Source organism: Mytilus trossulus, chromosome 1 (genome assembly GCF_036588685.1).
Source record: "Mytilus trossulus isolate FHL-02 chromosome 1, PNRI_Mtr1.1.1.hap1, whole genome shotgun sequence".
NCBI classification, from domain to species: Eukaryota; Metazoa; Mollusca; class Bivalvia; order Mytilida; family Mytilidae; genus Mytilus; species Mytilus trossulus.
In genome coordinates, this window is record NC_086373.1 from 82471822 (window position 1) to 82484123 (window position 12302).

Here is a 12302-nt window from a genome sequence, read left to right on the forward strand (position 1 = left end):
GATTTCTATTAACTTAAACTAAAGTTATAGTGCGAAAACCAAGAAAATGCTTATTTGGGCCCTCTTTGGCCCCTAATTCCTAAAATGTTGGGACCAAAACTCCCAAAATCAATACAAGCCTTCCTTTTATGGTCATAAACCTTGTGTTAAAATTTCATAGATTTCTATTCACTTTTACTAAAGTTAGAGTGCGAAAACTAAAAGTATTCGGACGACGACGACGACGACGACGACGACGACGACGACGACGCCAACGTGATAGCAATATACGACGAAATTTTTTTCAAAATTTGCGGTCGTATAAAAATGGAATAGACTAAATTCTTCAAAATCGACCCTAAATTTCAAAGAAGACCAATATTTCCCAAATATCTCTTATACATATCATCATATACCACATGCCATCCAAACAAGATTTTCAACTACAACTATAAGATGAGTATAACGACCTTGACTAACTTGGTTTAAGGTTAAGAGGTCTTTGATGCAAGTTAGAACTGAGAAAATAACTTCAATCGAGCCTATGAACACTTGTGTACCGACGACCCTGAGCACCTTCTATATAAGGGAGCTACCATTTGATTTTTATAGTGGGCTAGGATGAACAATTTTGTCCTGCATTTTTTTTTAGCTGTAATCTCTGTCCTGCCTTTTTATTTTTCACTCTGTTCGGTCCTGCCTTTTTTTTTTATTAGTTTATTCTGACTTTTTTTACCGAAATTGTCGTCCTGACTTTTTTTTTGCAAGTGTCTCATCCTGCCTTTGTTTTTACTCAAAACTCTTGTCCTGCCTATTTTTTTCAAAATTTCATCCTAGCCCCCCCCATAAAAATCAAATAGTAGCTCCCTAACGGAATTAGACATTGAAATTTCACTTGGAAATCCAAAAAGCCAGAAAACGTAATTAAGAAGAGTGGATATTCTTAAAAACTATAGGACTACTTGTCGTATCCACGATTTTTACCTTAGTTATGACCCTGTGACTTACTTATAGGGTATTATATTTAACGGACATTTTTTCCTTAGTCACTGTTCCATCATCGACATTTGTTTACATATATAGACATAGGAAGATGTGGTATGAGTGCCAGTGAGACAACTCTCCATCCAAGTCACAATTATAAAAGTAAACCATTATAAGTCAAGGTACGTTATTCAACACAGAGCCTAGGCTCACATCGAACAGCAACTGAGCTATAAATTGAGGGTCCCACTGAAAATTACTAGTGTAAACCCATTCAAACGGGAAAACCAACGGTCTAATAATATAGTTCAGCTGATAGTGTATGATTTCTTTAAACCAATCTAAATGATTTATAGAACTTTGATTTTGTTATGCTTATAAGAGTAAACGAGTAACGATATATCTAAAATCAGATTGTCGTTTAAAATAAAAAAATATGATTTTTCGACAGGCGTCAGGACAATTCTCTTTTTCTTTTGTGTGTTTTTTTTTAAAAGTCTCTTTTATTTCAAACATTATTGCTCTTACCCATAAAATCTTTAAAAAGTAGTGTTTTTTTTTGTTTTTTTTAAGGGAGGGGGCTCTACCTCAAGAACATGTTTTGGGGGATGGGCGTATACCTCAAGAACATGTTTTTGTTGTTAAAAATCGAGAGAAATAACTTGAGGTCGACGAAAGTAAGGCATAAGAATAAATAGAACAAAATTGACACACCGTGGCGAAATGTCCCTATCCATCTCTATTGAACATTTGACGTCAGGTAAAGTGAAAAAAACTGAAATAAATAGGTTTGCATAATCAAAAACAAAAACTACTCGACTGAAATATGCAAAGACGAACATGCATGTGTTTAATGGTCCTAAATAACATTTTAGAAGTTCGATTGAATGATTTATTGCTAAAGTCTTATTAAGGAATTTGTCATGACTAAGTAACTTAAGTTACGAAGAAGTTAAAAAAATAACACTGGTTATTCCCCTTTGTCCGAAATATCAGAGGGGAAGGTGTGAAAAAATAGCCCAACAATTATTTGTATTCTAGTATTATAAGCTGAAGGTCAGGTTCGTTTAAGTTAAAATTTTCAAATTCAACAGCAATAATTTTTAACTCACTTTTCAACCGTAAAACCCTGCACTCGGTAGATTCCCTTAGTTGCTTAAGAGATTGCATTTTCCCACAAAAATCACTGTTTTTCAATTTAACGTTTAATATAATACTTCAAAATATTAATATTAAGAATTTATTTTCAATTTTTTTTCTAAATTTACATCACGAATATAAGCCGGATACAGGATGCATTAAAACATTGACTGTATAACTTCAGGCGAATAACCTATTAAATAATCATCATAATTTAAACAATATAACATATTATTAATATAGATTATTAATCCATACAAACATATAAATTAAGTCACTGTTAACATCTGCTACGTTTCCTTGTGCAAACTTGCATACATTTACTATGTAAGATGTATAAATAAAGCTTGACTATTTTTGATTCAATTGATGAGGAATAGGCTCGCGGAACCCGAATCACTCATTTCTAAAGGATTTGCTACAGTTCTATTTATTTTTCGGTATTTTTTAAGTTTCCTTCTAAATAAACTGAATTTAGCGAATGATTAAGATCTAAGATATGTAAACGATCTCCCCGTTAATGACACGATTAATTTATTACCGATTGCACGTAAAGCGGCAATATGTCATGCATTTAAGGACATAACATTTAAATAATTATTATTACAAGGAAATTCTACAAGTAAAGTCGACCAAGATGAAGGATGGAAAAAATTTGAGAACAATTGAAAATAAGTTTTCTTTGAAATGGGGTCGAAATTTTGTCTGGTAACAGCCACCAAGCAAGACATCAAAGAGTTGTAAATAGGGGTACTAATATTTAAAATGCAGAAAGCATGTCATTCTCACTACACTCACTTAAGAACTCCGATCGGGCATGGCTTCGTATTTATACATCTCAACATCATCTTAGAGCTAGAGTTAGAGGAGGGGATAAGGTCTCTGCGCAATGCTATGCGGTGTTGTTGTATAAGTTCAGGTACAGGTTCCAGCCACGGCGCCGGGGAGGAAGTTACGAATAAAATCTACTCTAACATCGTTAGGTTGATTTTCTGGGCACTTTCAACATCATCTTATGTATACATCTATCACTCCAAAACGGATGCACGACTTAGGTAAGGGATACCCATCGAACGATAGTCCATAGATGACAATATTTTTATACTCCAGTTAACCCTTTGATTTATATGTATTGAAGTCAATAGAATTGAGATTTGTGTATGTCTTTGCAACTGTCAGGGGACAATCCAACAACTAAAAAGAACATAAAAAAACTAGCCACAATGATGAGGACGCATTTTCAAGAAATTTAACGCAACAATTAGATCTAGAATTTCCCTTTCTTTCAAAGTCTGATATCATCAGAATACTGTTGGAGGTTACCAACTAGTTAAGATAAGAGTGAGAAGAGTTTATTTGTATTTTATTTCCCTTGCGGTTGAGTCACAAAAAACCTAAAATAATAATGAGAGGTATGTTATCATAAATTTTATTATTACTATCCTATAAGATATCAATTTTACATTATTATATTTGTACATATCTTGATTAAGAACAACGCATTTAATCTTGAGAACCACGAATGTTTAAATAAAACAAAACATAGCACTCAAAATTTTGCAACTTCCGACAGTACATGATATCATAAGTGGTTGTTGATCTAAGAGGCATAACTCTAATTCATCTGTTTAAGTTCTGCTAATGTCCCTGTGATTCATTATTTTAGAAGGTTTTCCCTTAAAATCTATATATAGGATTAGTTCTCACTAATACTGGAAAATTTAATGCAGCTAGAAAAAACTTATATGATAAAGGACTAAAGGCTTCTTTTAAATTTTACAAAAACATTAAGTCATGTTCTCCATCTATTATTAAAGAATTTACTTCATATATTTGATCACACCATCAAACCAATAGCTTTATATGGCTGTGAAATATGGGGTATATTAAATTTGACTCCAAAAAGAAGAGCCATGCACCTTTTTGAAATCTTCAAAGATTGGGAACCTGATATATTAAATCTTAAATTTTGCAAATATGTATTTGGTGTCTCAAAAAAATGCATAACTATTGGAGTTATATCAGAGCTAGGTAGATTTCCTTTATATATTAACATAGTAATTCAAATGTTTATGTATTGGTACCTTGTAAACTCGCCCACTGATCTCTTAAGTGATGCTTATATTGAAAGCTCCTCTGATAAAGCTGTGGCTAATCCTCATGGGCTAATCAATCGTGGTATGCAAACATAAAGTTTTTAGAGAAAAACTTGTTTTTTTTAGCACTTTGTAAAAAACTCAGTAAAAATAAATTCAAAAGTTTACTTAGAAAATGTATCAAAACTGATTTTTTTAACATATTGGAGCCATCAAAAAGACTTAATTAAAAAAGATGATCACAGAAAATTCAGCAACTACTTTAACTTTAAACATAATTTAATTTTGAAGACCAATTTAATATCAAGAACAGAGATAAGAGAGTTATACTAACTAGATTTAGAATAAGTAATCATTGTCTCCGCATAGAGAGAGAGGCCATTGCGAACGAAAAATTGATGAACATGGAAAAAATATTACACTGCCAAGATCAGAGAGAACATGCCAGTTTTGCTCAATGAACTCGGTTGAAGACGAAGAACATTTTTTATTTAAATGTTCCCTTTAAAATATGGAAAGAAAAACCTTTCTGGATAGTTCTGCTTTTTTTTTTCATTTTTTTTTTTCAATCTGATGAGTTAAGCTCTTTTCAAATGATTTTAATAGTTTGTTCATATGTTATAATCCTAGGTTATGGTGAGGGGTGGGAACCCACTAACATGTTTAACATCGCCACATTCTGTATGCACATGCTCCAAGTCGAGATCCTGTAATTTAGTGGTTGTCGTTTGTTGTTGTATATCATATTTGTAGTGCCTTCATTTTGTACATTAATCAGGACGTTTGTTTTGTCGTTTGAATTGTTTTATATTTATCGTTTTGAAGCCTTGTAAAGCTGACAATGCTGCTTTGCTCATTTTTGAAGGTCGATTGGTGAACTATATTTGTTAATTTTTGTGTCATTTGGTTTCATCTCATTAACAAAAATACCACAGTAACTTTGTCATAACAGTTATTAACAGTGAATTAACACGACTCTTTCATGATAGATTAATACTGTATACCTAGCTTCCACGTGTGCTTACCGTAGTCATTTTGAATGGAAAGTCCATTTCATAGTAAAATTTAACCATTTTAAAAGAACATATAACATATTCACCTTTTTTTTTTAATTTGAAGTTTCACATGACTTTAATAATGCGCCATATTTGCCATTCCTTTATGAATATATTTCAATAATCGTTTCGCTCGAAGTCAACTGTACATATTAAAAGCAACCAACAACCAATAAATTGTCTATTCATATGTTTTCGCACTGAAATTTTGGAAATTAATTCAATCATTCCTTACTCTTTTTTTTAAATATTAATACCATTCAAGCCGTTTTAACGTGTACATGTAAGACTAGGGCGTCAATAAGTAAACATAAAATTAAGTGCATGTAAGTCCAATTAACACTGTTGTTCTTTTTCTATTTTATTTCTCATTTATTTCTCGAGTTGTTCTTCTTTGATCGTGTTGCGTCTTTACTCAATAACCTCGTGTGTAACATTTCCTTTTGATATGCATACTTAATTACTGTCGACATAGAGAAACTAGGGAAAAGCAAAACATCAATGGAATGCATAGACAGTGCATCGATGCTTCTCTCTTTTACATAAACCATTAGATCAATAGTGTATAACAGGTTCTAACAGCAAAAATATTCATAATATCTTCCATAAGTGATCATAAGTAGAGTATTTTCTCAGATTCTTCTTAATCACTACTTAGTATAAAGAATTTCCTCAATCAGATTACAAATTCGAGACCGTATGACATAAATCAGTTCAATTAAGTGTCGTATTCTTTACAAGTTCTAATAAGTATATGTTAAATTATATATCATTGGCACTCCATTAGCTCGATGTAAGCTTATTAAAGACGGGGAAGATTACTCATCATGCAGTCGTAGAGCATCGTCCGATTTTAGTTTATATGATTGTTTTACAAATGAATTTCTGATGATGGGTTTCTGTTGTGCTACTTCCGATGATTGTGTTATGTCATATGAATACTTTCGTTTTTCTCTATTCTTTTAATTTATTTAGAAAGCATAAATATCAGATTTATGGAAAATGATCTTTCGTTTCCCAAGAACAATGACCCTTTGGAACTCATCCTTCAAGAGGATCATCCTTTCAACACTTTATATCAAGTCTGTGCAGTCCTACACTTGCAAGTAAGTCAAGTGATGGACTGGAGCTGTCCCGGCGGGGATTATTTCCCTGGTACCGCCACGGAAGCCGGATTGGTTCAGGCCAGTTATACGAAAAGCAATTGGCCCTTTTTATCATTTCATTTATTTATTTCTATCATAATGTATACATGCTTGTACATTTTTAGTTTATCTTACAAAATTATTCTTTTTCTTGCGCCCACCAGAAGCGTTGAGTATTGGCCAAGTTTGACAGGTCATCGTACAATGCAGATGTAGATGTTAAGAAACATTGATTTCCGAGGTAATTATTGAGCATAAATAGGATCAGGGTGAAAGGTTAATGACATTGGAGACTCTTATGTGATAATGCGTTGAATATTATAATGCTGACAGGTATACTTATATATAAAAAAAAAAGATGTGGTATAATTAGCATTGTCTCCAGCAGACACTTATAGTTCACCGTACGGCCTTCGACAATGAGCAAAACCAATATCGCATAGTCAGCTACGAAAGGCCCCGAAATGACACTGTTTATACAGATTCAACATTTGTTATTTATATGAACATTTGATATTTCATTTTACCATTTGTCAGTGCACTTTTTAAAAAACCTCTTTTTTTTTAAAATGCTATAACATAGTAAACCTAGTTACTCCTCAGTTGATTCATAGTTTTTGTTCTTTTAACGTGGAACTTTCGAAATAAGATAGTTCGCGTATTTGAAGATACTTTATTCACCTTCATTTACATTACGGACGAAAGCGAAGTTCGTTCCTACTGTTTCTGTCCTGAGCTACTTGCTTAACTCAAAAGTATAACTATATCATTACCATTAACCTTCACATCTATGTAAAGGTAGATGGGGCGTCTAAATTATAATCCATAGATTTTTTAAATAATTTGCCAAAATGTAGTTTATATCATGCTTTTTAAAAAATAATAATATAAAGAATGGGTCACCGGGCTTATTTTCACGCTACATGGTGTTCAAAATTGACAAATTTTGTATAGATTATGCATGGGAAACCCAATTTTCTGCAATAAAGCGCAATCTACACCATAGAATTTTGAGATAACATATGAGAAGATGGCTTTATTAGAATGCTTTCAATTAAGAATAAGAAACAATGGGGCCACCGGACCCGTTTTCTTGCTACATTATCATGAAGGTAAATTCCTAACACATTCTATTGTAAAAATACCTTAATCTGAATTATCTGCCCTTGCATTTGAGTTGCATCCCCTTATGTGGCAAAGTTAGGAAAAAAATGATCGAAATAAAGTTTTCTGTTTTTTGTAAAATACAACCATAAATCTGATAAAACATGTCATTTTCTATATCGAAGTGGAAGTTCGTACACATTAATTAATTACCTACTAATCTAAAAAATTTGCACATTCTATTAAAGATCTAGACCTTGTTTCTGGTATTTCCAAATCCAAGATGGAGGAAGAAGACATATCTACCTTAAACTGACATAATAACTCTAATATATAAAATATATGACATTATTATGATTATACCATGACTAATAAGTGTATGACATTGTACTATGACCAAAAGTGTATGGCATTGGGACAGGACTAAGGTGCTCGACATTGAAATTGAACTATAAGTGTATGCCATCGAAACAGGACTAAAAGTGTATGACATCGAAACAGGACTAAAAGTGTATGACATCGAAACAGGACTAAAAGTGTATGACATTGAAACAGGACTAAAAGTGTATGACATTGAAACAGGACTAAAAGTGTATGACATTGAAACAGGACTAAAAGTGTATGACATTGAAACAGGACTAAACGTGTATGACATCGAAACAGGACTAAAAGTGTATGACATTGAAACAGGACTAAAAGTGTATGACATTGAAACAGGACTTAAAGTGTATGGCATTGAAACAGGACTAAAAATGTATGGCATTGAAACAGGACTTAAATTGTATGACATTGAAACAGGACTAAAAGTGTATGACATTGAAACAGGACTTAAAGTGTATGACATTGAAACTGGACTAAAAGTGTATGACACTGAAACAGGACTAAAAGTGTATGGCATTGAAACAGGACTTAAAGTGTATGACATTGAAACAGGACTTAAAGTGTATGGCATTGAAACAGGACTAAAAGTGTATGACATTGAAACAGGACTAAAAGTGTATGACATTGAAACAGGACTAAAAGTGTATGGTATTGGACCATTACTTAAAGTGTATGATATTGGACCATTACTTAAAGTGTATGATATTGGACCATTACTTAAAGTGTATGGTATTGGACCATTACTAAAAGTGTATGATATTGGACCATTACTTAAAGTGTATGATATTGGACCATTACTTAAAGTGCATGATATTGGACCATTACTTAAAGTGTATGGTATTGGACCATTGCTGAAAGTGTATGGTATTGGACCATTACTTAAAGTGTATGGTATTGGACCATTACTTAAAGTGTATGGTATTGGACCATTACTAAAAGTGTATGGTATTTGACCATTACTAAAAGTGTATGATATTGGACCATTACTAAAAGTGTATGGTATTTGACCATTACTAAAAGTGTATGATATTGGACCATTACTAAAAGTGTATGGTATTTGACCATTACTAAAAGTGTACGACATTGAACTATGACAAAACGTTTATGATATTGATCAATGACTAAACTGTATTTCATTGAAACATAACTAAAAGTGCATTACTGTTGACCAGGAATAAAAGATAATGACACAAGACAAGGAATTTAAGTGTAGGACATTGGAACATTACTGAAAAATCCTGTCACTGGACCGGGATTTAAAGTGTACGACATTCTGGACAATGACTTAAAGTGCACCACAATGGACCTTAAGCCGAGTAACTTATTTTTAACCCATTAGACTGGTCTTTAGTATAATAAAATTCTATATCCTGATTTTAACATACTAGAACATTTGCATGTAAGTAAATAATTCATATTCAAAATTCAAAATCGAAACATATTATATTCAAAAACAATATAAGTTGTTTATACTTACAGAACTCTATTTGTTGTTTTGAATACCCCTCCGAATCAGCAGATTTACTGTCATGTTTACTATGTCCATGTTTCTGTCCACCAAAAATTTTATGGATAAAATCGCCCATTGTCTAAAAAGCTGATTGTCTTGTTCTCATTCCTTCAAAATACAAATTGAATGTAAATGATACACAATAAACGAATCAATCCATACTGTAAAGAACTACATGTATCGATTATAAATTACAAGGTCGATGTGGTTCCACTAACTCAAGAGAAATATAATAACTTTCACATCAATGATACCATTTATATGCAATTAAAGGAGATATTGCATATAAGTCAACAAAACCACCACCAAATGGCACTAAAAGACAAGAAAAAAGTCGTCTGGAGGTCAACTTATAGTCTTCAACAATTAAGTGTCTATACAATTTATCAAATTCTGAATTGTCCAGAGTCTAGAAAACATGTGAATAAAAACAAAGATTTACAAAGATCTTCCATTTATTTTTGAAATGACAAAATACAAGAAGATATGACATTGGAAACTGACGAGGTGTCTGACCTGGTATCTTGTTTTGTGTCAAGTTATATGATATCAAAGAGATCGATTTACCATGGATTTGTTACACTCGCTGTCTAAATCTTAGAGTTGTCAAATTCTAATTGAAATTTGACATTAAAAAGTCACATTTTATATTTATTTTTCTGTTTTACGTATACCTTAGACTCATAATGTTATCCACAATACCATACATGTCCGTTTTTTCTTACTTATCACTGTTCTAAATGATTATACTATTTGTAATTCGTATTATAAAGGAGTGGCATTTTGTTATGTGTTTGAAAAAAGAAACAGACTTAGGTTGTTTTTGGTTTTATCAATGTAACACGTTGTATTGTTTATTTGTGTTATTTAGTAACAATCCTATTGTTTTTACTTATCTTATATCTTATTTTATATTTTACATCTTGTTTTTTATATGTCATAACTTATATCTTATATATTGAATTTTACATCTTGTATTTTATATCTTATACTATCATGGTTTATTAATTTTGCATCGAAAGATGTTTCATAATTGAAATGAATTACAAGAAGACTGAAATAGGTATTCAAAGTCAATATATAGTTTGCTGTGTTGGTGCATATAATGTGCCCCCGTGCATGCAGTATATGCCGTTATATTTTTACAGTTAGGAATTTTTGCTTGTATATATGTTTACCACAGACAGAATAACGTTTTTTTTTATGAAAGTCTCAATGCATTGTTTTGAAAAAAACTCAAATTTCGCCAAAATCGGGCAAAAATACAGATTTAGTTTTATTAATTGTTGTTTGCTTAAACGTCTAGTGGATAATCTTTCATGCATGTTCAGGACGAGAACAAATTCACCAATCTAAAAGGTAGGCACTGCAATAAGGGTGGAAAATAAGGGTATATTGGATACAGAATAGAAGTTAACTAATAAAGTTTTTTGCGTTAAATAAAAAGTCATCATAATGTTAGAACCAAACAAGAATGTGTCCCAAGTACACGGATGCCCCATCCGCACTTTCATTTTCTATGTTCAGTGGACCTTTAAAATGGGATAAAATCTCTAATTTGGCATGAAAATAAGAAAGATCATATCATAGGGAACATGTATACCAAGTTTCAAGTTGATTGGACTTCATTAAAAACTACCTCGACCAACTACTTTAGCCTGAAGCGGGACAGACGGACGGACGGACTAACGGACACACTGACCAGAAAACATAATGCCCATAAATAGTGCATAACAATACATACATAGAGCTGTGAAGCAGTCAATTTAGGTAAATATTGAAAAACCTCTTGAAAAAAGCCCCACTGAGGAATGAAGTTCGGGGGAAATTGGTGCCAATTTTGTAATATATGACGACATCTGTATTTCACAGTAACAAATTAAAACACTATTAAAAAGAGTTTATGATAGATAATCACAGACCAAATAGACAGATAGTTAACTTTGATTGAACCTGGTATTTCACCAACACAACACTAGCAATCTGCTTTATAGCCTATTTCAGGTGTTTCATAAATCCATCCCTGATTTATATTGCTCATCTTTATATTACATTGGCAATGTTCATATCATAAATATACATAAGTCGATTGAACGTCCTTATATGAATTATCAATTGTAAATAATGATAGGCAAAAACTAAAATTAAAGATGCTTAATATGCCAAAAAAGCATCAAACAAACTAAAATCATTATATATACACTAAACTAAGTCATTTATTAGGAATATACTTTTTGAAAATAAAATCCATTCTAGTGTATCTATTAAAATGTGTTGAAATAAACATTACTGATATAAACACCTCACAGCGGCGGATCCGGGGAGGGTGGGGGTCCAGGGTAAGGGAAAGCCCCTTTATCCTGAGTTGGGTCCTACCTCTTTAAAAATGGTTGGATCAGCACCTGATTCATGATGAAAATTAATGATGTTTTCTAAAGTTAGAAAGTGAAATATTTAGTTTTATATTGATTTTCTACTACAAATATTTCAGATAACCAAGAATGTGTCATTCCATTGAAAAAAGGCGATCATCCTCTATTGAAAATGCATCAATCATTTGTATATCTTGATTGACAAACTGCATTACACTTGTTTTTGTAATATTGCAATTCACTTGGGACAATATTTAAAAGGACATTCGTTATCAAAAACACATAGACTAAAAGTTACAAGAGTTGTCTAGCCAATGGGTATAGATTGTAAACATAAATGTTTTTTCCCAGAGGCAACAAAAATAGCATTTTTCGAGATATATTTAGACTAGAAGAATCTTTTTTACACCGAAATACTGATAGAATTAAAGTAGAAATATTAAAATAACTATTTTTAGTCCACGTTGCAATTCTTGTCGCAATGTTTGTTTGTTTCCCTTGTCAATCAATTTTACACTTTAGAACAACAACAGTGG

General features: G+C 32.1%; 1 protein-coding gene across 3 annotated transcripts in view; it reads right to left on the minus strand.

Annotated features, from left to right (window-relative positions):
• LOC134687174 (cAMP-dependent protein kinase catalytic subunit alpha) overlaps positions 1 to 12302 on the minus strand; it is an 84222-nt gene that overhangs the window by 53218 nt on the left and 18702 nt on the right. For all 3 annotated transcript variants that reach the window (XM_063547251.1, XM_063547271.1, XM_063547262.1), the window contains exon 2: positions 9362 to 9502. In XM_063547251.1, coding sequence (XP_063403321.1) covers positions 9362 to 9470 — 109 coding nt within the window. In that variant the 5' untranslated portion in view covers positions 9471 to 9502. The remainder of the gene's footprint in view (positions 1 to 9361; positions 9503 to 12302) is intronic.